Raw genomic sequence first — 26257 nt, 5'->3', positions numbered from 1 at the left:
GGTGTGACGCCCCTGACACTGTTTACTGCAGCAGGTGACCCAAGTACTGTAGAATCCTTCCTTTGAGCTTTTGACTGAGCTCAGCCCGCAATGCATGAGACGGAAAAGTGCTTTGTCAAAGATCTCTGACCAAAGCTATTAATATTAATACTATTAATAGCCTTTAAACAGCTCTCAACCTGGCGTTGAAAAGTAAAAAAAGAGTAAAGAAAATGTAGATTTTGATTTCTATAATCACTTTCTGATCTGTCACATGATGATTTCTTTACCGTACCATCCATTATTCATAGTTGACATAGTTTGTAAACTATCGGATATGACTCAGCATTTCTGACTTGACTCAGCATTTCTGACTTGACTCAGCATTTCTGACATGACTCGGCATGTCTGACAGCTCTGCATTCATGAGAGGTTCTTCACTACACTGAATGCCATGATAATGTAGAGTTTATTAAGGAAGTGACACTGTTGGGTTTCAACTTTAAGCCTTTAGGTTTGGTGTTGGTGGTGGTGGTGGTTGTGTGTGTGTGTGTGTGTGTGTGTGTGTGTGTGTGTGTGTGTGTGTGTGTGTGTGTGTGTGTGTGTGTGTGTGTGTGTGTGTGTGTGTGTGTGTGTGTGTGTGTGTGTGTGTGTGTGTGTGTTGCGTGCGTGCGTGCGTGCGTGCGTGCGTGCGTGTGTGTGTGTGTGTGCGTGCGTGTGTTGAGGAGGGGGGTGTCACTGTTTTGGTATGGTCAGCTATTGAATGTCACCATCAAATCAAGCCTGCTGTGATGTGTACAACCAGGACGTTACTTATTTATAGAGGTGGAAGAGTACTCTGTACTTTTAAAGTAATTTTTAAATGCTCTATTTTTACTCTTGAGTAATTTAAAAAGTAAATACTTGTACTCGTTACTTTTCATTTGGACAATGAGTAAGAGTAGTTTAAATTCAGTAAATAAGTAAAGTAAAATTCAGGTTTTTGACATACTCTGAAAGCAATAGAGGCCAAAATTGAGAAAATAGCAGATCTACATGCTCACACAACGCCAATATGGCATTGTGAACATGTAGATCTGCTAATTTCACAATGAAACAGATGTAGTCAAAAGGTTTCCAAGTGCTTGTCAGGGTGGAGGTCCACAGTTGAAATATTATTTTTTTGGGGGTCGCAGCCTGAAAAGGTTGAGAACCACTGACCTAAGATATGTCCTTTGTTTCCAACATTTGCAGCGCTTGTGTGTATTGTTTACATACAGTTTACATAATATATTTTCTTAAAAATGTTATTAAAAGTGGTTTTCTGATTAATGTTTTTCTCTTCCTGGTTAATGACATCTCATTGGGACAGCTTAGGTAACCATTAACGTGTAACATGTAATTAAATGTTTAAAAAAAATAAAGTAAAAAAATAAAAAGTACTTTCCGGACAAGTACTTTTACTCTTACTCTTACTCTTTCTCTTACTAAAAAAGTAACAGTACTCTTACTTTGAGTAGGATTTTTCAGTACTCTTTCCACCTACTTATTTATGATGATTTATGATTTCCCCTCCAATGTGTGACTGAATGCGAGTTTATTTCTACAGTATACAGCAGATTTCAGCTCAACATAAATTACGTCAATTCATCAAGACACGATGGTAACCTTGATTGCTGTACAGCCCCTATAGATGCTGGGTGGGTGTAGTACATTTTCATGACTAAGCAATAGGAGATTTGTTCATATTGAAGAGCTCAGTTTAATTGTGTGTGTTCTTCTTTTGTGTTTGTACTATACTGTAGCTACTGTATATAGACAAAGCACTGATATGAGAGGCTGAAATATTAATAATCTTTGACCTTTTTGACAGTACCAAATAATTAATATTCTCATGCTGATGTGTGTAGGCTTCAGTTATATTCTGTTGAATTGAGGGTATGCGCGTGACATCATCATCATACCCAGAAGTTATGCAGGAACACCTACTGAGTGGCAAAAAAACTACTTTCTGGCCTTGACAGCCCATACATCCAAACAGAAAGTCAGAGTCCCATCTGATTGCATTAAACGTTAAACGACGTAAACTCACTTTGCCACTCACTTTGCCACTCGATTTGCCACTCGATTTGCCATTCACTTTATGCATGCGCAATTGCGCATACCCTCTATAATGCTGTGTTCACACTAGCAGCGACAAAAGTGCCAAAACGACCCACGTTGTGGTCAGCTATGCCGCAGAGTCGCCCTTGAAGTGACACTCGGCACGCTCATTGACACACTCAAAGCTGGATTGGCAGCAGCTCAGGATGTAGAGCGGCCGCTTGTGGAATGGGAAAGTTGTGTCAAAGTGTCCTTGAGCAAGACACTGAACCCATAACCGCTCCCGATGAGCAGGTTGCTGTCATGAATGGTTCCCTCCGCCGTCAGTGTGTGAATGTGTGTATGACTCAGGGCAGGGAATTTCATTGAGGCCATGAAGGCTGTGCCCCCAGTTTGACTGTATTCTGTTCAAAAAAGGATATGCCCTGAGGCCACAGTGGCCTTGATGCGCCACCCACACTGCTCCAGCAGTCTTCATCTCTGCACTCTTTTCCTGTTAATACCGTTTTTAGACAGCAGTGACTCGTATCGTATTGAAGTGGAGCGAAAATCTGTGCACGTAACTAGTGTGGTGGGTTCGATTTTGAACAAGAAGCCAGCAGTGTCTCTTCTATGGAAGCAAGTTGTTCAGTGGAAATAGCCAAACTCAAGTTGTAGATCGGCTATTTTCTGTAATTATTTTAAGACCAGAGCATTTGAAGTGGTCAAACAAGCAATATGTTCAGAAGCATCTTCAGATATTTAACCACTTGAACCGTCAATACTTAATAAACTTGACATTTCACTCTGTACTTAGTGTGCTCTTTCTTCCCCTGTGAGCTTGTAGATCTGCAATTTTTGGCTAAAATTCTCAGAATATGGACATTATGGTTCAATGGTTAATATAAAAAACTAAGATTTGAAGGACCCCCTGTAGTAACTCTGAGCCTGAGGACCCCCTAGGGGTCCTGGATCCCCTGTTGAAGATCCCTGTTATAGTGGAATCAACGACAAATGAGAGTGGTCCAAAAAGCATAGGCTCTGCCGCTCTGGTCAGCGGAGATGGGAAAGAAGTGCGGTCAGATGAGTCATCTTTCACCACATTCACCAAAAGTAGGTGAGTGCATGGGTGGTGCACACAAAGAGAACAGACATAAGTGCTTGACCCACCGCGGTGAGTGGGTCCTGTGGCTCTTTTATGCTTTTAACTGGCATGGTTTGTGTCCACTTGTCCCCGGCTTAGAGGGAAGGGCCACTGCAAATCAACACACTTTTTTCTTTTTTTTAATTTTTGGAACCCATTTTTCACCCAGTGCCAATTGCTTGAGCTGTAATCCTGGGCGCTGCTCTATCTGCCAACCTGGCAGATAGAGCTGGCCAGGGGGAGGCCAGGGGGAGGCATTATAGAGACCAGGATTACTGTATGTTTTTGTGAGGGTACCTACCCTTGGAGAGACGGGGAGAACATGCAAACTCCACACAGAAAGGCCATTTCACCAACCCCACGTAGGGTGTGGGCGCTGCTGACGCGGAGGAGAGCCCACACACCCACAGTGTCCCCCGGCGGGAATAAAACCCAGGACTCTCTAGCTGTGAGGCGGCAGCGCTAATGACTAAACCACTGTGCCCCCGTTTTTAACAATGCATTTGTTTTTGCTAGAGCGCATTAGATCTTAGATTTTTCATAGCCTACTCAATCTCCCAAAAATGACCTTCTACAATACCCTCCTCAATCAAAATTCTAACTGGTCTTGTTTTGTGAAGTCCTGACACTACATCACTGCTCCAGCAGGACAAGGTGCTGCTGCAGCCCTTGTTGTGTGACAGACAGTCAAATGACTGATAGAATCAAATCACCCTATGACATGATTTTTTTAATAACTTTTCTTAAAAGTTCTAACCCCCGCTACTCCCTCTCGCTACTTGTTTCTTGGTCCAACAACAGAGGCAATTAACACCCCCCCCCCCCACCACCACCACCACCACCACCACCACCATTGCATCACTTACTTACTATATGTCATTCACAGCATGAATAGAGATGCTCGGGTAGGCAAAGTGAAGTATCATCACACTGTTCACCTGAACGCTGAGGAGATGAGACACTGCTGCTGTGATTCAAAGTGCCGTCCATGAAAAGAAAGCTTGTTGATAAAGGTCTGCTATTCAATGGTCTTTGGAGAGACGACTTTTTTCAGTTCAACGGCAAGCCTTCGTGTCTGAAAGCTATTAGCTTTGTGCAGAGGAACACAACCTCATATAGTTATTGCATGTCTTAAAGTGGAAGTATGTGAGTGCGAAAAGAACACATCCCTCAAGAAGGAGAAGAAAACAACAAAGAAAACATAAGCTGCTGCACTCTAGAGTGTAAAGGGTGTCAGTAGTGGGGGGATTTTTGTATTTTTTTCTTTTTTTTTTACCTAGGACATTGTGTTCCGTATAAGGAAGGCCAACATTCAGGTGTACTGCTCACCACAGTTATTCCCTCGGTAGTTGTTCAGGTCCCATTTATCTCCATCGAGGACATATACCTGTAGGCCCTCAGCCAAAGAAAAGTAACTTGACTGAAGGATGAGATTGGGTTCGTGCAGGGCTGCTGTGTTCCAGCATCTCTGCAAGGTCGTCGGGACCTGCTTGCTTTGTCAGATTTCAACCTTTTAAAGCTGTCTTCTTCTGTAAATCTTTCTTTGTAACTGGATGACTGAGGGGATTTTGATTATATTTGATTGTTGATTGATTCAAGTACTGCCAATTTCTGTCCAATTTGCATCTGCTGATGATTGAGATTGTTGCGTGAAGTTTGTGTGTACACTTGTGCCAGGTGGACTTTATTGTTGATTCAATTGTTGTTGGGTGGATTTGGATATAATCTGTCTGTCTGTCTGTCTGTCTGTCTGTCTGTCTGTCTGTCTGTCTGTCTGTCTCTCTGTCTCTGTCTCTCTCTCTCTCTCTCTCTCTCTCTCTCTCTCTCTCTCTCTCTCTCTCTCTCTCTCTCTCTCTGTCTCTCTCTCTCTCTCTCTGTCTGTCTCTCTCTCTCTCTCTCTCTGCACCTGGAACACATGCTGTAATGAGCATGGATTTGTATTTCCATCACCCATCACCCTTGATTACATTTCTAATCAGGGAGACAAACAGTCAGCTGTGGTGTAATATAGTGATAGTGTCCAGGGCTGAAGTCAGTGGCAGTATATTGTCTTTAATGTTTGATTTAATGTCGTCATTTTTTACGGTTTTATATGAGGAGCAGTATATTTTTACTTAATGTTTTGTTTTTACATCATGGCACCTAGGGGGCAAGGCAAGCTGTCTAGACGGTGTGTGTGTGTGTGTGTGTGTGTGTGTGTGTGTGTGTGTGTGTGTGTGTGTGTGTGTGTGTGTGTGTGTGTGTGTGTGTGTGTGTGTGTGTGTGTGTGTGTGTGTGCGTGCGTGCGTGCGTGCGTGCGTGCGTGCGTGCGTGCGTGCGCGTCTGTGCGTGCGCACACTATATTGTCTTATATTGTGAATATTTTGGTGTGAAAAGACAGGAACGCAGTAACATTTTAATTATCTGCACGGCAATTAATCAGCAAGAAAAAATTGCATAATGTGACTAACATTGTGTGTGTGTGTGTGTGTGTGTGTACGTGCGTACTTGCGTGCGTGCGTGCGTGTGTGTGTGTCTGTTATCAGAACTCCTCGTACTTGGACAGAGCAGACCCAGACCTCCCAGTGTGTGTGGAGCAGACCCTGTTGGTGTGGATCCCTCTGGGCTTCCTGTGGCTGTGTGGGCCCTGGCACCTCGTCTCTCTGTTCAGGAGCACAGGACCAAAACATCTGTCCAGGCTCTATGTCTGCAAACAGGTAACGCGTCTATAGCAGTGGTTCCCAACCTTTTCAGGCCGCGACCCCCAAAATAATCATATTTTAACAGGGGACCCCCCCCCCCCCCCCCCCACACCTGATGAACACTAAGAGTTGAGGCATTACATTTTGTATAACATGGTTCTATTGTGAAAATAGCAGATCTACATGCTCACGACGCCTCGCAACATGAGGCGTTGTGAGCATGTAGATCTGCTATTTTCACAATTTCTGCCTCCAATATTTGACATGTTTAATTTGTCATTTTACAGGTATTACAAAGGTATTACACTTAAACTTTGGTTTGTTTACTGTTGAGTGAGAAAACAATGTTTCATATTATGTTAATCATCTGGGGACCCCCCTTGGGGTCCCGACCCACAGGTTGAGAACCATTGGCTATACCACATACTGTAGTACGCATGTATGGTCACCTTCTTAAAATAACGGCCTATGTAAAAAAAAATTAGGAAAATCTTATTTTTGCCTAAGTCAGCTTCTCATGACACTGGCTACCTCTGGTAAAATCGCCTATCTCCTAAATGAAAAGGATCCTGCTGTTCCCACCCCTTTTAGTATAATGGCTTAGGCAGAAAGAAATGGCTTGTTTTGGCCTAAAACGCCTTACAGACGGGGCCCGCAGGCTTTCTCGCTGTGTCCCAAATCAACGCCCGCTTCCCATTGAAAATGAATTACAAGGGCGCGTCAACGGCCTCCCGTCTGAAAGGCGCTTTGGTCTGGAAAAAAATTGGCCATGTTTATTCCTATTTAATTATTTTTTGATCTTTTTAACGTATTTGGTGTATATCTCATCAGTGTCTTTTTGTCTTGCTCGCCTTTTCCACGCTCACACTTCTCCTCGCTCACCCCTTCAGCTTATCGCAGCACTGCTGTTCCTGACGGCCATCGCAGGCCTGGCAGTGACATTAGGAGAGGATTATGGCCCAGGGACCGATGCAAGTGCGACCGGGAGGCATGCGGCCGTGTTTTATTTCAACCCTGTCCTGTTCGCTGTTTCATGGGTAAGTAGAGGCAAATTTTACTACCCGTTATTATTACACGGCTTGCTTGAGTGCTTGATTCTGATTGGTCAACCGCTGAATTCAGAAGCGTGTTATTTCTGGATAATGCTCAATAACAGACCAATGTCTAATCAAAGGCTGCCTGAATTTTATGCTGTATGACAACATGACATTCATTAAGTGTTTTCTTTCAAGTTTATTAGCGTGGTTGCTATAGACAACACACTATTGTTCTAGGTCAGATAATTTTATGCCAGCTAAAGTAAACCTGTTTTTGTTAACCTTTTTTGAAAATAGTTAAAGGAAAAATATGCAAGCTTGTGTGTACACAAAAACATTCCCCCTTCCCCCTCCCCTCTTTGAGAGGCATCAAACAGGTAGTTGTCTTTGATGCTTTCATTGATTAAACAGATCACTAACGAGGACTGGACACTTTTATGGCCCAATCAATTACCTTAGTGCACAACCCCTTTGAATTAAGTTCAAACTAAAGGGAGCAATTAAGAGCTCTGGCTGAGCTCCCCCTGACAAAAACGTCCCTCCACTGTTTCTGTTGACATTTAATGTCAACATAAAGAGTGGAACAGAACAGAAATACAGCCAGGGGATGTGTCTTTCTGCAAGGAAACACCCCAGCACTATAATATAGTTACTGATGAAGGGAAATGATTGCTAAAAATGTATATACATTACATATACATGTTTTTAATAGTCTTACAATTACATATAATTCCTTTAACTGAAGTCATCTCTTGGACAATATAATCTCCAATTAGACAGGATTGGTCCTGCTTTACTTGACGTCACAATATACTGTATAATACAAATGGTTCATTCATTTCCCAGTGGATTTCTCACGACTCGCGTCAGTGCAACCGTACTTGCAATATCTCAGAATTGTAACGTTCTTGTTATTATCGTTCTTTTCTAGCTCCTGCTCATGTTGTGCCAAGAAGGAGTGCGCCGTCGAGACGGAGCCGTCGATTCAGCCACCCTGTTTAATTTCTGGCTGCTGCTGGTGGTGTGTGAGGTCTTCCCATTCCAGACCCTTCTGAGAGAGGCATGGAGACAGGTATGGAGTAGCGTTATTATTAAAGTGAATATACCGGTAGGGTTTCGTTGGTTAATGTATGTTTTGTCTTAATCCAAATCTGCAAAGTAACTAGTAAATAAAACTTTAAAGTAATTGTAGTGGAATAAAATTTACAATATTAGTCTCTAAGAGGTAGTGGAGTTGATATTTTTTTTTACTCTCCAGTAATTGTAATTATTGAGTACTTTCGACCACAGATTTTTGGCATATGAATTAAGCTTGAGACTGAGGTCTGACTTTCCACAGCCATCTCCTCCTATTCAACTCATTCAACTCTCATAATAACCCTGGGTTTATCTCCAGGGCGGGGCGGTCCAAGATGTCCCGCGGTTCTGCCTTTTCTACATAGCTTTTGGGCTGGAGCTCGTAGGCCTGGCCCTCTCTTCATTCGCTGACATCCCCTTGGAAGCAGAGGAACTCATCAAGAAGGTAACCGAGCAAAGTCTCTTCCAAATGACCCACATTTATTTAACCTCCTTTAAATGTATGGCAACAGATAAAAGTAACACTTCAGATATTTACGTACTAGAATGATAATGTTCATATAATGGCATGGAAATGACTTAAAGGAGCATAGTTCGGGGACTGCCCATAAGTCCTGCATCTCATTAGTCCTACATCTCATTAGTCCTGATTTGGTTAGGGTTAGGTTTTAGGGTTAGGTTTAGGCATAGTTTTACTGAGGTTAGGATTAGGGTTAGGTTTAGGCATAGTATTTTCACCAGGTTAACTAGCTGATTACCATCAAGGAGGCTCAGCCACCTGATCATTGAATTATTGGCTCAATAATGTGACAAAAACAGAAATATCTCCATGAATTCAAGGTGTGTAATTGATAGAAAATAAGTCATTTTTGGGGTGAACTACTACTTTAAAAGGAGAAGTTCTGAAACGGTGAGTGCAGTTAGCAGAAGGAAATTGCACCGTAATGACATCCATAGTAGAGGATTGCTAGTACATGCTCTATTGACAGTACATACAGTGTTGGCCTATACATGTACGGTATTATTGTATTTACAATGCTTGGTTAACCATGAAATCAAATGTGTATTAATCCATTGAAACCAGGAAAGCATCTATGTACAAGCTCATAGCGTGGCACGAAGATCATGCGACCAACTGGCCAACATATAATTTCGAGGGTCCTTGACATGAAAACACTTGAGCACCACTGATATAGCAAAATGAGTTTTTGAGGAAAAACTGTAGAATCGGCCTCAGGTCTAAATGGGTTGATGATATCCTTGTATTAGTTTTATGGAGTTTGAGTTTACACGGATAGATTTTGCTCCACTCCTGACATGACAGCCTTGAGTAATGTGTTGGCGAACGTACTGTAGCTGTTCAAACACTGATTTCCAACATTTGTATAACATATTTATTGTTTACTAGAATGCCAAAATAGTTACTGTTCTTTTATTTGAATATTTCCAGCATGATCTGTAGGCCCTGTGATCTTCATTGATCATTGATCTGTGCATTTTGTTTGTACCATAGAATCCAGAGGCCGGGGCCCCATTTCTGAGCAGAATCACTTTCAACTGGCTCAACAGGTACATTTGGATTGCAAGATATGGCTTATCGCAGAGAATAAATGGTGCATTTATATAGTACCTTTATCCAAGACACAGAGATTGTGCATTACGTTCACCCATTCACACACAGATGGCAAAGGAAACCTTGCAAGGTACTGTAGCCTACTATACTAACATGCTCAGCAGGAGCAATTAGGGGTTCAGCTTCTTGCTCAAGGATACTTCAACAGTGATCAACAGTAACTCTGGGGGAGCCCAGGATGGAACTGAGAACCTTCCGGTTTCCAAGCAGCCACTCTACCCCTGAGCCACTGGCGACTTTGTGTTTCCTGACCCCTGTCGTGGAGTTCAGCTGGTTGCACACTGCTGCGTTTTTCGGGCCGAATATCGGAGTGAATTTCGGAGCCCGTTTGCACACTGCCGCCCGTTTCGCGCACCATTCGGTCCCTTGCTCTCTCTATCTCTCTCTCTCTCCTTGCCCTGAAAAACGCATTTCGCAACGAAAAACGCAGCAGTGTGCAACCACCTTTCATGTTTGGGCTTGTTTTCATCTACTCTGTTCTCGATCCTGATTGGATAAAAATGTTGCAAAATGCATTTTCTGTTTAACAAAGAGCTTAAGAGACAATTGGAGACTCCTGCTACTAAACAAACGATCAATAAAGTCTATAGCAATGTGTACTATCAGAATATAGAGCTAGTTAACACTTATTTCAACCAAAGAAGATCACTTACCCTACCTTTAATGATATTTAAGAATTGGCCCTTTTGGTGTGGGTTTCAAATATCGTTTTGACCGCGCTCCTTCCTGTCCTCTCCCAGCATGGTGACGAGGGGCTTCAAGCAGCCGCTGGTGCAGGAGGACATGTTCGACCTGAACGAGGCAGAGACCACGGACTACCTCAGCCAGCGCTTCCGCAAGGTGATGCTGGGCCAGCTGGCGGCCGCCAGGCTCCAGTTCCAGAGGAGGGAGGGGAAGCGGCAGGACGGGCTCCGAGAGACGGAGGTCCTCCAGAACGGCCTCTCCAATGGGCTCGGGAAGGGTGTCAGTCAGGATGTGCTGATGATGGTGAGTGTATGCTGGCACATGCATAGCCCTTTTATCTGTCTGTGAGAAGTGTCCTCTCCAGACCATGAATGCAGTTTTTACTAAGGTGAGATCAATGCAAATGCCCCTGCCCCTCTGTCCATGCCATAGCTGAAGGCAGCATTCAGGGGAATTGCCTTGTCCAAACTCTCCTGAACTTGGACATTATCTTAAGCATCTTATGTTGAAAGAATTGCCCTCTTAGTTCAGTGTGGTATCAAGCACCAAGCTCACCGTTGTGAGCTTGGAGGTCTGTTATGTTCGATATTTTCACCAAAAGGCTTTTCTCAATTCTTCCACAAAATAGTAGATCCACAAGCGTGCACGCTTTTTGTGTTGCATTCCTAAGCCAATAATTGGTGACCAGCAAGTGGTTCCCTATAGAGACACAAAGAGCCTGCTTTGTTCCCTATATGGACGCACAAAAGGTTTTGGCTTAGGAATGCGACGAAAACAAAAAATATAAAAAGTAAAAAAGAAAGTAAACTAAAAGTAATTAGAAGTAATTAGAGTAATCGATAGAAAAAAAATTGAGGGTGAATTATCGCTTTAAAGTGGTTACAAGGTTACAAATATTGTCACGCTATATTAACTGATAGCTGTTTTTTTGTCTTTTACTTATTTTTCTGTAAAAGCTCAGTTTGCGCTTGGCAGTCACAACGCTTGATGTCCTTTCTTCCGTTCTTTCTCCCAGGAGGAAAAGGGAAAGAAGGAAGACAAGAAGAAGGAGAAAGAGACAAAGAAAGAAGAGGAAGATAAAGATTACCCTCGGTCATGGCTCATCCCCTCCCTTTTCAAGACCTTCAATTGGGTTCTGCTCAAATCAGCCTTCTACAAACTTCTACAAGACCTGCTGACTTTTATTAGTCCTCAGATCCTTAAGTAAACAACATGCGCACTCGCACTCGCACACGTATACACACACACACACACACACACACACACACACACACACACACACACACACACACACACACACACACACACACACACACACACACACACACACACACACACTTTCTTTCTGACTCACAGTCATTCACTGGACTTTTACCTCTATCTTCAACGTGACATCATTTTCAACAGCCATTGGCTCAGGGCTTACAAGCTCACTGGAGGTAATAATTGAAGTGTGGTGTATGACTGAGGTGAAGTTAGCCACATAAAACCCATCAATGGCCAACCTATGAGTGAAAGCACAACGTCATGTGTTTGTTTCGTCTTATCTTATAGGCCCCTATTGTCTTCGCTCATCGTATCACATCTGGCCTCTCTCTGACTAAACTGAAGATTTAGACAGACGTGAAACTCTAGGGCGATTTTATAGTTTGTTAGCGCTACAACCCCTCCCACTCATTCAGAGGGCTGTATTGTGATTGTCTTAAGTACCAGCTCTTATGCCTTAACTTAAAGGCCTGTCCATACTGTCTCCAACCACCAAACCTTTTGCCGGAAAGTTCTGACATTCTGACGAGCAGCTTTCCAAACTCATTCCTACGCACTGCCATTCCTACGGAGGCAGTGACTACCTAACCCAAACCCTAACCTCAGTAGGAATGGCAGTGGGTAGGAATGGCACGTTTAGGAATGGAGAACTGACCCCCTATAAATCGGGGTTATGCTTTTCAGAAGATGCGAGTGACGTCATTTTGTAGTTGAACCGGACCTCTGACGAAAAGTTTGGTGGTTGGAGACAGTATGGACAGGCCTTTTAAGTTAAGGCATAAGAGCTGGTACTTAAGACAATCAAAATAGAGCCCATTGTCTAACACAGGGAGGCTGGCAGAACCTTCTCTAAAACCTCAGGGACAATCCATTCTGGCTCCCAAGCTAACCTCGCGTTGCCAGGCTTACTCGTCTGCCAAGAGAAAAGCAATGGCGCGATATGAGGCAGATGATTGTCTTACGTACCAGCTCTTATATGCCTTAACTTCAAGGCCTGTCCATACTGTCTCTGACCACTGAACGTTGCGACAGAAAGGTCCGGAAATGACGTCACTCACATCTTCTGAAAAGCATTACCCCGAATTAGAGTTCGGAAAGATGCACGTCGGAAAGTCATAACTCTCCAACGAAAAGTTTGGCGGTCGGAGACAGTATGGACAGGCCTTTAAGTTAATCCATAAGAGCTGGTACTTAAGACAATCAAAATCCAGCCTAGAGAGTGTTTAAAAAGGTGGGACTGTGTGAATTTCCCCAGAAGTTGTTGTTTTTTCACAGTGCAGCGTTCACTGCAAACGTATTCCCAACTGGGAAAATAATCGGTTTTACTTCTCCCACTCCTTCGGTTGTGCTCGCAATAAACAATATCCAATATCCAAACAAAAACATGGATTCTGACAAAGTTACACCTATAGAGCTACAATCTATGCCACGCTGCAAGCTTGTAGATCTGCTACTTTTTTTTTTAATCGTGAAAATATTTGAAAATCTTTGAATATGTATATTTTTGTTTTTCTATTGATTACTCACGCCATGGAGACTTCAATAACAGTGTTTCTGTTTGGTCCAGGCTGATGATTACGTTCACTCAGGACACGTCTGCGCACGCGTGGGAGGGCTACCTGTACGCCGTGCTGCTGCTCCTGGCGGCCATCCTGCAGTCTCTGCTGCTGCAGCAGTACTTCCAGCTGTGCTACGTCCTGGGAATGAAGGTCCGCACGGCCATCATGGCCGCCGTCTACAAGAAGGTAAACGTCAGTCCTTAGCCGACGGCCTAGACTGTAGAGCAGTGGTTCTCAACCTTTTCAGGCCGAGACCCCCAAAATAATCATATTTTAACGGGAGACCCCCTCCACCCTGACGAGCACTAAGACTCAGAGTCCTCAGAGTCAGATCCATGGCGCTGCTTTCCTTTTGGTTCACGTCTGGTCAAAGTTCACCAATGTCAGGCATGGACAATAGTCAACAGTACTGTCTATGCTTGCACATTTGCTCGCCTCAATCTTAACACACCCATTATTAATTTTATTAGCTGAAGCTGTGTTGCTTACATTGCGGTGTACTATAAGGTCAGCCTAACGGCACAGTCACACCTGCATGTCAGAAGGCATTTTAGCCGGCGCACACTGAGGCTTCACATGCCAATGTCCCTGTTATTGGTGTGTAGGCTAGGCAAGGCAATGAAATGTTATTTCAACAACAAGGCAATTGAACTAGCAGTAGTTTGAACTAAGTGCTCATGTTGGCCTCGCTTCTGTTGGGCTTGTTTTCATAGACCTGGTTTCTTATTTCTGGCAACACTGCTTCTGGCACATACAGTATGGGTGACCATGCCCTTCTAGTCTGCAGCCCTACTGTACTGTAGTTCTTTACCTGAACTGGAGAACAAACTACAACATCAGCCATGGGTTTCACGCCCGTTTAGTAAATAGTGTGTCCATCTGCAGTCGGCATCCTGGTGTGTGTGTTGGACTATAGGCCTACTATTCTCTGTTCACAATCTCAAAGACTGATTCAGTTTGCCCTCATCGATTGACCTCCCAGAGTTGCCATTTTTAACTTGCTCCTATAGGACTGGATCAATTCCTGTTACTTAAAGATAATAACCCCCCACTTACTGCTCTCTCCCATCAATGACCAGTAAATCGCTGTTGTCGGGTGGAAACCTTGTATGTCCAAAACCATTCCTTTTTTAATTGTTATTTCATAAAGTAGTTAAAGTAGTGAAAATAGACGATCTACAAGCACACAACGCCTCGCATCGCGAGGCGTTGGGTGCTTGTAGATATGCTATTTTCACTAGTTTTGTGCGACAGTCTTGTGTGATGAAGCAGGGCTTCACTTTACGAAAGAAAACTAACAAATGTGAAACTTGGAGATACAAGGTTTCTGCCCGACAGTGACGATGTCTAACAAATAAATATATAACGTATAGCCTATTGTGCATCATGTGTGTTCCATTCATCTCATGCTGGATTTTCCGTCCAATATTCACCTTATTCTTCTCCTGGGCGGATCCATTGAGTTTTTCTCTGTGTGCTGGTTCATTGTCAAACCTGGGGAGACACCGTGCGTGTGCGTTTGTGTGTGTGCGTGTCCATTCGTCTGTGGACAGAGCTAACCGTTGGCCCGATCAACGTGAAATAGTGCACACACTCCTCGGGAGTGCATCTCTCCACTCCGACATGTCTCCTTTCCGACATGTCTCCATTCCGACACTAACCCTATCTCTAACCCTAACCCTAAACCTTAGGCCCATGGGAGTGTCGCCACTCCGACAATAAGAAGTCAATTTCGGAGTGGCGACATGTCGGAATGGAGAGAGCCTCCCCTCCTCGGATGCCAGAACAGAACCTCTGCCCCAATTGTTTCACATGGGCCTGTTAAAGCTATTTTGTCCGAACAATCACACAAATCACGGTGCTCAGTATCTCTATAGTCATTACACCACATGGGTCTGTCCGATTTTTCATATTGCATCCTGATTGCCTAAGATTGGCTTCCAACAAAATGCCTCAAATAATGACTACAGCGTGCGATTGCCATGAAACCTTTTATGCACATTCCCACTACTAGGCCAAGAAAGAAATGCCACCCTACATGCCACAAATCGGCCTCATGGTGGCCCTATAACACCGCGATTAGCATTTTTACCTTTAACTTGACTGATCGGCATGAAATCTCTGCCCTGCATTTTTCACATCTATCTTTTAATACTAGTAAGACGCCTCAGAGCGCCCTTTAGGGCGAGGTCGTGTCAATTCTTGGCCATCTGGCCAGTGATGTATATCGGACCAGTTACCCATGGAAACCCCTGGTACCCATATATGGAGATCCATATGGAGATATGCTGTGAGAGCCCAAGCATGCTTACTCAGTCATTCGTTATGTGAAAGTCCTATGATGTCTATGACATCTGACATCATACCCTTTTATGCCCATACATGGAGATCCCTGTCATGTAGAACTGGCCGTTAGTGTGGTATGTGGCCGGGCCGATGTGGCCTCCATATATGGGCATTCCCATATGAAGTCCTGTTTGATATGGGCTTAATATTGATGACATCAGGGAACTCCATATATGGGCATAAAAGAGATTCTGTTAGTGTGACATCACAGTGTGAAGCCAGAGCGTGATGTCAGAGCGGCAAACCCATCCTGTCAAGAGTGGTTCCCCTGAGATCACAGTGACGTCAGAGCAGATGTCAGAGCGACAAACCCATAGAACCACAGTGTCGGGCGTTAGAGACATCGATAGGGACAAGCGGTGACGTTCACATACCAAACTGCGACCTACGGACGCAAAACAGACATGACAACACTGTTAACCCATGTAGGCCTAGAATTATTGAATGCTTTAACCAGTGAAAAATAGCAGATATACAAGCTCACAGCGCGGCACAGAGTGCCGCGCTGCGAGCTTGTAGATCTGCTATTTTTTTTAAAGTCGTGAAAATGTGTGCATATCTTTGAATATATGCATTTTCAAAGCAAACGTTTGTAACTAAAATTTTGCTTCTGGGGGGTCCCTGGAACTAAATATTTTGAGATGGGGGTCCGTGGCCAAATAAATATAATTTTAGGGGTCCTTCACATGAAAAAGTTTGAGAACCACTGACATCGTAGTCTCTCAAGAGCAGACTAACTGAGCTCCAGTTAAGTGAAAAGGACCTTTTCTTTGACAATGGCTAGCCAGATTGCTGACATAGAAACATAGGGTTTTCAAAAAACGTTAGAAGGATTAAAAAGACACTTCGGGTCAAAATTCTCATTTTCACAATTTTTCAAACAGATCTACAAGCTCGCAGCACGGCACTCGGTGCCGCGCTGTGAACTTGTATATCTGCTATTTATCACTGGTTAAAGCATTCAATAATTCTAGGCCTAAAAAGCATCTCCCCTATAAGGTGAATCAATAACTATTCCTCCTCCTCCTCCCTCAGGCCCTGGTGGTGTCCAACGACGTCCGCAAGGAGTCCACCGTCGGGGAGACGGTGAACCTGATGTCGGCCGACGCCCAGCGATTCAACGACGTCACCAACTTCATCCACCTGCTGTGGTCGTGCCCGCTGCAGATAGCGCTCTCCATCCTCTTCCTGTGGGTGGAGCTGGGGCCTTCGGTCCTGGCCGGCCTGGCCGTCATGGTGCTGATGGCGCCCGTCAATGGCCTGCTGGCCGCCAAGTCCAGAACCATCCAGGTTAATAATATATATCCGTAACACTTCTTCCATAGAAATCGAACGCACTGGTTCCCAGAGGCTGGGTCGGAGGACCCGTTTGTGGGTCGCAGACACATTTTTATGGGTCCCTTTGTGCCTACATTTTGTTTTTGATTATTGTTGTTTCAAAACCTTTTCAAATAATGTTCCCAAAAAAAGCAAAATAGCTTATGAATTTCATGAAGAAGTAAAAGGAAAAACCAAAGAAATTCCATACATTTTTAAGAAGTAGTGAAAATAGCCGATCTACAAGCTTTATTCCAATACTCTGCTTGATTTTTGATAACTACAGACAGATATTGCTGTTGTTCAATATGTTTTAATGTATTTTTTATAAAGCATGAATTCCCCCTTTTGTTTCCCTCTTTCCCTTTTCAGGTGGCGAACATGAAATTTAAGGACAAGAGGCTGAAAATAATGAATGAGATACTGAATGGCATCAAGGTGAGTGCCCTTTTCACATCAAATCAATAAAACCGTGCAAACAAATCATTCTTGGTGTTTGGGTGCAGTCCATGAGAAATGAGCCGACCTATCTGTTACTGGAGTTGCTCATAATTGGCTAGTATTAGTCCCCTTTACAATTTACTATTTTACTATTACTATTTACTATTACTATTTACTATTACATTTACTATTACTATTTACTAAAATTTTACTGTTGTCGGCTCCGGCCGTAAGAGGTGGCTTAGAGCAAGTCAAACTTACAATCATGGGTAACTATCGGCTTCATCTGTCACTGGAGTCACTCAACTTGCTATAAGTATGTCCCCTTAATGTTGTACTGTACTGTTTTGTTTTGTACTGTATTGTATGTATTGTATGTTTTGTAAGGATAGCCTTGCCATCACTTTTGTACAGCCTGCCCAGGGACTACAGATGAAAATTAGCTCATGGCTAAATCTGGCTCATTTACATTGATGTTAAAAAACTGACATGTTGATCAATGTGCTTTGTCCCTGACAAATAAATAAAAAAAATAAAAATACAAAATAAATGTTTGTTACTGCCACTTTTGATGATTTTGAGTGACGCTGTAGCGGTGTAGTATGATCAAGTAGGGCATTCATTTATGAAAAAAGTATACACAAAAAGTTAAAATAGGGAGATAATAGGTTTCTAAAAGCTTGTTGTCTGTATGGGTAAGCAGGATGGGTGGAGGAGGATGGTGAAGCTTTCTTGAAGTCTTTCCAAAACAAACAACACACACACACACACACACACACACACACACACACACACACACACACACACACACACACACACACACACACACACACACACACACACACACACACACACACACACACGCACACAATGAACACACTCACAACTAGAAATGTCAGGCGCAGACCTTCATTATCCTGCACCCACCACCTGGGGCTTGATTATTGGCTTTTGCTAGAAAGTGCGGTCCTTTGTTCCTCGTGATGTTATGAGACACCCTTCCCTTTCCGCATGCTCACGCTGCCTGCTCGCCTCTCAATGCCACCACCCCCCCAGATCCTGAAGCTGTACGCCTGGGAGCCGTCCTTCCAGGCACAGGTGGAGGGAATTAGGGAGGAGGAGTTGAAGGTCATGAAGAAGTTCTCCTACCTCAACTCTGTCTCTACGTTCATTTTCTCCTGCGCTCCAGCTCTGGTGAGTGCAGAGACTCCTATGTGAGTGTGAGAGGAAGTGGCAGAGGGACGCAAAGGGACAAAGGAAATGAGAGTTGTGAGAGTTGGGCCGAAAACAGTGTCGGTCACGTGGTTCATGTAACTCGAAAATAGTGACAAATGCCGATAGACTCCGATACAGCTTTGTCACTATTCGCCAATAGAAGTCTATGGAGAAGACCTGGCCTGATGAAGTGAACAGAGGCGGCGTAATTAAGCAATATTACACGAGAGGGTGTGCATTATCCCTTCAGCCCTGCCTACGGAACTCGCCTTCGGCTCGTTCCTGCAGCAAGGCTGTCGGGCCAAATAACCGCGATAAGGCAGACCCTCTCGTGTAATATTGCGATTATACAACCGTTGCCCTTAAAAAAAACACATCAACTTCATTTCATTGTAATTAAGATATTCGATAGGAATTTGTCATTTTTTAATGTCTCATTTAGCGACTATGTCCATGAAAACCGCTAGCCTAGCCGCCTAGCATAGTGTGGGGAGAGAGGCGCGCTTGCTCTCTTTCGTGACAAACGCAGCTGATTTCTTTATTTGATGAGAGACAGTGCAGTAGTGCTCAATATATGCACGGTTGGAGAGCCTGTTTTCCATTGAGAGCCCGACTATACCTGTTGTATAATCTCCAATAAACGGCTCTGGAAATTATGGCATGAGAATGCAATGACATGACATAACATGAGATGAGATGAGATGTTGTGACGCAACGTGACATGGTGCGACGTGACGTGACGTGACGTGACGTGACGTGACGTGACGTGACGTGACGTGACGTGAGATGACATGACATGATTTCATGTGACAGGAAATGGCATGGGATGGAATGAAATGAGATTGATCAATGAGATTGATTAGATGAGATGAAATGACATAACATGACATATTATGTCCTGGTTCCAGGAGCCTTATTTCTCTCTGTACTAACCGGTGTCTACATGCAGGTGTCTCTGGCCAGCTTTGCGGTCTTTGTGGGAGTGAGCCCAAACAACATACTGAACGCTGAGAAAGCGTTCACTTCCATCTCTCTTTTCAACATCCTTCGATTTCCCCTGGCCATGCTGCCCATGCTCATCGCTGCAATGGTTCAGGTAGGGATCGGAGACACCATAATGAGCTATTGTCATTGACGGCTCTGCACAGTGCACATAGATAGCCTATGTCTGTAAATTGTACTTTTCATAATTGATAAAAAAAAAAAAAAAAAAAAAAAAACACATTATACTTTGTTTACCTTTTCCCTCATCAAAAAGCTTTTCAACCAAAATGTGTTTGTACCGCGTGGCTCAATAGGATAATAGACATCTGCTAATGGGTTTGTCAGTCTGTTTGTTTGTTGTCTGGGGCTAATCTTGCAAATGCTGTCAGTGGGCCAAACCGCCAACACATTTCTTTTTGTATTTGAAATATTTCATTTACATTTTTTAACAGAAGTCAACAGGGGTTGGCTCGGGCTGGAATCTTGACCATACACAGTATGAAGTCATATAGGTCATAGATATGTCATAGACTGACCACATGAAGTTTGAGATCTAAATGGGAGCCACATCATTATTAGACCCCATATTTTTATGTATATAATTTTATTTTTGTCTTTTAGACAACAGTGTCCAAAAAGCGTCTGGAGAAGTTTTTGGGAGGTGATGACCTCGCCGACGACATTGTACGCCACGACTCCGGCTTCAGTAAGTCCACCCTAAGCTTCTATATACAACTTATTGCTATCGTTGCTGTACAGTATTTCTTTGGTTAGATTTGTTTGTCAGCACTATGACATCAGTCATCTTCATATTTAGTATTATGGAAAGTCAAATCTCAGTTTGCATGTGTATCTGTCCATCACACATCTCGATAACCACCCAAATGATCATAAGACCGATCTTAAAGTCCTACTGAAATGGCTTTTTCTGTCATTTTATTCTGAAGTATATTGAAGTACCATATGCACAGGGAAGTGCCATGCCATTTATATTCCAATCCACACACAGCACTAGAGTTGCCTAGAAACCAGTTTCACAAGGGTTCTGGTTTAACAAGGGACCTTGGAGATGGTTCTGCGCCTCTCAAGGTAGACTTTCATCTTCTGAAGAGGTGGAAGGACGCCCGTAAAAAAAAGAAAAGAAAAAACATCATACGGCTGTATAAGTTATATTTTCAATAGCTGTTAAGTTCAAAGAGAGAGAGTGTGTGTGTGTGTGTGTGTGTGTGTGTGTGTGTGTGTGTGTGTGTGTGTGTGTGTGTGTGTGCGTGCGCGTACATGCGTGGTGCGTGCGCGTACGTGCGTTGCGTGCATGTTCTTTGCCTCTCAGACACTGCTGTGAGTGTGTGTGACGGTTCCTTTGCCTGGGAGAGGCAAGCCGACCCCATGCTTAAGAAGTAAGTGTGCTGCTCTGAGGCGACGTTACATACTTACACACGTTTAGACGTGTTTTAAGAGCTTAATTTCACAAAAGTTTGTATGTAAAACATTGCTGCTATCCCTGTTTGTCAGTGTGTCTTTGGACATAATGCCAGGACGGCTGGTAGCTGTAGTGGGACCGGTGGGGTCCGGAAAGTCTTCTCTGATGTCGGCCCTGATGGGGGAGATGCACAGTGTCAAAGGCTTTGTCAACATCCAGGTGAACTTTTGTCAACACTTGCTATGAAGCCCATGTATGTAATGCATACATATCATGCATTATAATTTACTTATAGCTTCATATCGTTGTTGTCGGGTGGGAACCTTGTATATCCAAAAGCGTTCGTTTTGTATTTATCATTTTAAAAATTAACTAAACTGTTTTCACTACTTTTGTGCGACGGCCTTGTATGAAGAAGCGGGGCTTTACTTCTGCGAAAAACATACAAATTTGAAACTTGGAGATACGAGGTTTCTGCCCGACATTGATGATATAATCATTCAGTCAGTATAATGCTGTTATGTTTTATGATAAAGCATTGAGTAGCCTATATATGAGTGCATAACTATACATATAATACAGCGTTATCAGTAGAGTATAGTGCATTATAAGTATAATAAGTACAGTCCTATGAGAGATACATGAAAACAAAGTTCTATCCATCTGTATTTTAATTCAATTCCTACTTTACTCCATGACTACAAACCCTCTTCAAATGTCATCAAAGAAAAGGAAAACACTTTTTAGCACACATTAACACCGCGTTAAAAATTACCATCCACACTGTTACAGATCGGGTGGTTCAAAGGCCCATTTGTGAGTCTTGCCAAAATGTAGCACTTGGCAAACACACACACTTATAGCATCTGCCAAACCTTTTCCAAAGTATTCCTGGGAAAAGCTGCGTCTTCCGTACCAGAATAATGTCAGTTATTGGGCATTGACCGCCCACATGCAATTTCACATTGATTGGCCAACCCAATGAGGAGAAAGATTCATTAGGATGCAGGGACCGAGGGACGTGCAGAGAATATTAGAGAGGCAGGGCTAAAGGGGCTTTTGGTGGAAATTTCAAAAATAGCCGACCTCCAAGCTCACAACGCGGCGCGCTGCAACACGTTGTGAGCTTGGAGGTTGTCTATTTTCGGTGTGTGATACCACACTGAACTAAGCATAATCAAGTCAATACTTGAGATGTGGTGTAACAGCATGAATTTCTACACAGAGAGGGCAATTCTTTCAACATAAAATGCTGCATTCAAGTTCAGGACAAGGCACATTCTATTGAATGTTGCCTTCATGGAAAGAGGGCATTTTCAATTCTTTCACCATAGTAAAAACTGCATTCATGGTCTGGAGAGGGCACTTTTTACAGATGGGTAAAAGGGCAGGGGCTCAAGCCCCTTTTGATGTCTACTGTGCACGCACCTGTTAGGATGGACAGAAGAACTCTACCATTTCCTTTCAGTCTTGCCTTTCAACTGTATTATGTTTCTCTCTAGGGTTCAGTGGCCTATGTTCCCCAGCAGGCCTGGATACAAAATGCCACTGTGAGAGACAATATATTGTTTGGCTCTCCCCATGAGGACAAGAAGTTTGCAGAGGTGCTGGATGCTTGTGCCCTGGGCCCCGATCTGGAGCTGCTGCCTGGGGGAGACCTCACTGAGATCGGGGAGAAGGTATAAGAGATGAGTCATGCTATTTTTCTTCTCTTCTCTTCTCTTCTCTTCTCTTCTCTTCTCTTCTCTCTCTGAAGACAATAGCGTAATGGTCCACAGTGCAAACAAGCTCCAGCTTTTCTGTGATTTTATAATATTTTTGCGCTTTTACTACAGTTGGTATTTAGCAAGGTAAACCTTTATGGTGATAGGTTGCTTTTAATTGTCTGCCAAATAATGTATTCTATTCTATCTTCTCTTACAGGGAATCAACCTGTCTGGGGGTCAGAAGCAGCGTGTGAGCCTGGCCAGAGCAGCTTATAGCGAGGCTGATATTTATTTGCTGGATGACCCTTTGTCTGCTGTGGATTCTCACGTAGGCAAACACCTCTTCGAGAGAGTGATTGGACCCAATGGGCTTCTAAAAGGCAAGGTCAGTCAGTGCTAAGAACAAAGTGGCCACTTTGTTGCCATTTTGTAGCCATGCCAAAACATACTGTGATGGGGCGGGAAGGGAGCAAAGTAAGAGCAAAATGGCCACCATCCCTGTGAACTTCCTCTCTGTTGGGTGGAACTGGAAACCTCATATCCAAAATGTTTTAGGTTTCAAATTCAAAAGTTGCAAAAGTAGCAGATCCACAAGCTAAAATTGTGTCGCTTGCATGTTTTGAGCGTGTGGATCTGCTACTTTTGATGCTTCTGTGTGACACTGTATGATAAAGGTGGGCGTTCGTTTCTGAATAAACACAAAAAGTTAAAATATAGAGGTTGCCCCACAGCAACAATATGGTGGTCACAGTGTGTGTGTGTGTGTGTGTGTGTGTGTGTGTGTGTGTGTGTGTGTGTGTGTGTGTGTGTGTGTGTGTGTGTGTGTGCGCGCGTGTGCGTGCGCAGACTCGTATCTTGGTGACTCATGGAGTGAGCTTCCTGCCTCATGTGGATGAGATCGTGGTGCTGGTGGACGGGGTGGTGTCAGAAGTGGGATCCTACCAAAGCCTCCGTGCCAGCAAGGGGGCGTTCTCCGAGTTCCTCGACACGTATGCCAAAGAAGAAAACAATAAGAGCCAGAAGCAGGCAGGTTAGTGCATCTGGGTTGAAGTGCATTATACTGTATAACGTATGTTTGAAAATACATAATGATAGAGATTAGAACTTTAAGCAATGGATATTCAGCTGTCAGACACAGCATTGGTGAATTAAACTGCACTGTGCGTGAATGTTCTCTCCAGGTCATTAACTAAAATAAATCAGTTAAACCTCACAAAACCCATCCCTAAAATTAAACAGCTGCAAGCTATAACTATATTTATTGGTTGTTTTGAACTTGCAGATCGGCTATTTCCACTATTCATGTTTTTATGTATAGTATAGTTATTACATTATGTAAGTTATTTGTCCCATCTACCCTTTGCACCTTTTGCTCACAAAGCCTAAAAACCCAAACAGAAATGTTGTTAATCGCAAAAGAGCGACAATTCAACTGCAAGTAAGATCGTGACAGGCCTACTTAACACATTGACCGCCATTTTAACATACCTCCGTACTCCCACCTGCCATTCGTCTCCATAGACTTCCATGTAATTGGGTGTGCACGGATCATGCACACCCATGCCTAGATAATGCACCACGTGTGTCCACATTGCTCACAGCTTTCAAACAAAAAAATCCGAATGGAAATCCGTTCAGGCATTCATGAGATAACAGCCACTATGTTTAACAAAGATGGCTGCCAAAATGGCTGCCATGCTTGAAAGATGGGGTTGCTATGGGGGTTAAACATGCAATTTCGCGATTGCTATCATGCCTACTCCATTTTTTTTGAATTCTTTTTTTTTTTTTTTTTTTTTATTCTCGGGACTATCGGGCCTGGCGGGGAAAGACATTGGAATAATCTCGGGACTATCGGGCCTGGCAGGGAATGAGTTAATATTGCGACCGTTAGGTCGCAAGTTACTATGAAAAGCTTCACCGGCTCTCTGTCCCTCCGTCAGTCTGTCTGTCTGTCTGTCCGTCACGTCACACCACACTTTTGGCCCTAGGCCTACGCTTATCTCCGGCACTGTTGCCCCTATCCATGCCAAACTTTTCACACACACTCCATGGCTGGCAAACCACAACCTCCGCCCCTGATTTCTCACATGCCCCTCTTCTAGCACCACCATGAGGTTGCTTTTGCAGACAACATTATTGTGTATACATGCGACGGTCGCTTATCTCCCGGAGGACTGTATTTCTTTCTCAAAATGCCTCTCCCTCTCCTCCTCTCCATGCTGTGGTCAGACCAGGACGAGCAGGAGGGCGAGGAGGTGGAATTCATCCCTGACTCGCAGGAGCCTCAGGCGGACTGCGCTCCAGAGGATGTGGTGACCAGCACGCTGAGGAGAGAGAGCAGCATCCGCCGCAGCCAGCGCAAGGGCAGGTACGTGTCGGCGACATTCCACCAACGTTGGTGGAGTAGTTTTGCTGAGATTAGGGTTATAGTTAAGGTTTTGGTTTAGGTATATTTATTGTGAGGTTTTAGGGTTAGGGTTAAGGTTAGGTTTAGGCAGAGTTACACCAATGCTACTGTCAATCATCGCGACTACAGTACTGGCCGATCATAGTGGGTCTCCCTAGAAAAGTCGATGAGAGATCAAAGAGGTTGGATGGATTTTGGCCCCTCATTGATTAGTAGGACAATGAATGATGACAAAATGTTTCCAGTTGGATTTGGGTTCGGGTTCGCAAATGCATTTGGGGCCCATCTGGAATCAATGGGGGTACATTTATTGCAATCAATTGAATCAAATCATTGTTTTAGGAATGCGACAAATACAAAAAAAAACATTATTGAACTCAAGTCTCCATGGCGTGAGTAATCAATAGTAAAACAATTACATTTTGGGGGTGAACTACTCCTTTAAGTTTTTAATTCCAAACTTGACTCTCTCTCTCTCTCTCTCTCTCTCTCTCTCTCTCTCTCTCTCTCTCTCTCTCTCTCTCTCTCTCTCTCTCTCTCTCTCAGTGTCAGACTAAAGAAGACAAGTTCCATTAAAAAAGCAGTTGATGATGAATCAAAGAAAGGCCAGCGACTGATAGAGAAGGAAACCATGGAGACGGGACAGGTGAGCCTTCAGTTGGAGTTAATAAGTTAATACAGCATTAAAATCAGTTTAACCACTTTAGCCATATATGTGTACATTGGTTCTTATTTAGTTGATCGTCAGTGAAGAAAGGTAGTCATAGTTTTAGTCGACAAAATCAACACTGCTTTCTTGTCTTGTGTGTGTTTATCTTCAGGTGAAGTGGTCTGTGTTCATCGAGTACCTGCGTGCTCTGGGCTGGGGCTACACCGTCATGATCATCGTGATGTACCTGATCCAGAACTTTGCTTTCATCGGCCAGAACCTCTGGCTGAGCGACTGGACCAACGACGCGGTGGACTACTACAACATGACCTACCCCGCCTGGAAGAGGGACACCAGAGTCGGGGTGTTCGGAGTCCTGGGCGTGGCACAGGGTATAGGAAGGATGCGCTGACGTTTATCTGGTTCACGCGTTTCCTCAAAATAAATATACATGACGTTGCTGTTGTTGGGCAGAAACATCTTATCTCCATGTTTTAATCGTTTCTTTTTTCTCGTAAATGAATGCCCTACTTCGTCTCGCTACAGCGTCACACGGAGAAACGTGGTGCGATGTGTTTTTTAGCTTGTTATCTCCTACTTGAATTTGAACACTGAAAAGTAAACAGTTTTGGACATCCTGATTCCGGA

The 26257-nt window shown here is 43.6% G+C and overlaps 1 protein-coding gene across 2 annotated transcripts in view; it reads left to right on the top strand.

Annotated features, from left to right (window-relative positions):
* abcc2 (ATP binding cassette subfamily C member 2) overlaps positions 1-26257 on the top strand; it is a 53706-nt gene that overhangs the window by 1082 nt on the left and 26367 nt on the right. The window contains exons 3-23 of one of the 2 annotated variants that reach the window (XM_080740981.1): positions 5710-5880; positions 6756-6902; positions 7834-7974; positions 8299-8424; positions 9493-9548; positions 10353-10599; positions 11312-11499; positions 13130-13307; positions 16503-16757; positions 17157-17222; positions 18282-18419; positions 19390-19536; positions 20046-20130; positions 20755-20821; positions 20937-21063; positions 22347-22523; positions 22768-22935; positions 23397-23580; positions 24783-24921; positions 25507-25606; positions 25782-26001. In XM_080740981.1, coding sequence (XP_080597107.1) covers positions 5710-5880; positions 6756-6902; positions 7834-7974; positions 8299-8424; positions 9493-9548; positions 10353-10599; positions 11312-11499; positions 13130-13307; positions 16503-16757; positions 17157-17222; positions 18282-18419; positions 19390-19536; positions 20046-20130; positions 20755-20821; positions 20937-21063; positions 22347-22523; positions 22768-22935; positions 23397-23580; positions 24783-24921; positions 25507-25606; positions 25782-26001 — 3127 coding nt within the window. The remainder of the gene's footprint in view (positions 1-5709; positions 5881-6755; positions 6903-7833; positions 7975-8298; positions 8425-9492; positions 9549-10352; positions 10600-11311; positions 11500-13129; positions 13308-16502; positions 16758-17156; positions 17223-18281; positions 18420-19389; positions 19537-20045; positions 20131-20754; positions 20822-20936; positions 21064-22346; positions 22524-22767; positions 22936-23396; positions 23581-24782; positions 24922-25506; positions 25607-25781; positions 26002-26257) is intronic. The other variant, XM_080740982.1, reaches the window with a different exon arrangement.

The sequence above is a fragment of the Nannobrachium achirus genome (genome assembly GCF_963921795.1).
Source record: "Nannobrachium achirus genome assembly, chromosome: 13".
NCBI classification, from domain to species: domain Eukaryota; kingdom Metazoa; phylum Chordata; class Actinopteri; order Myctophiformes; family Myctophidae; genus Nannobrachium; species Nannobrachium achirus.
The sequence above is the reverse complement of the archived record's forward strand: the minus strand, read 5'-3'. Positions and strand labels throughout refer to the sequence as shown.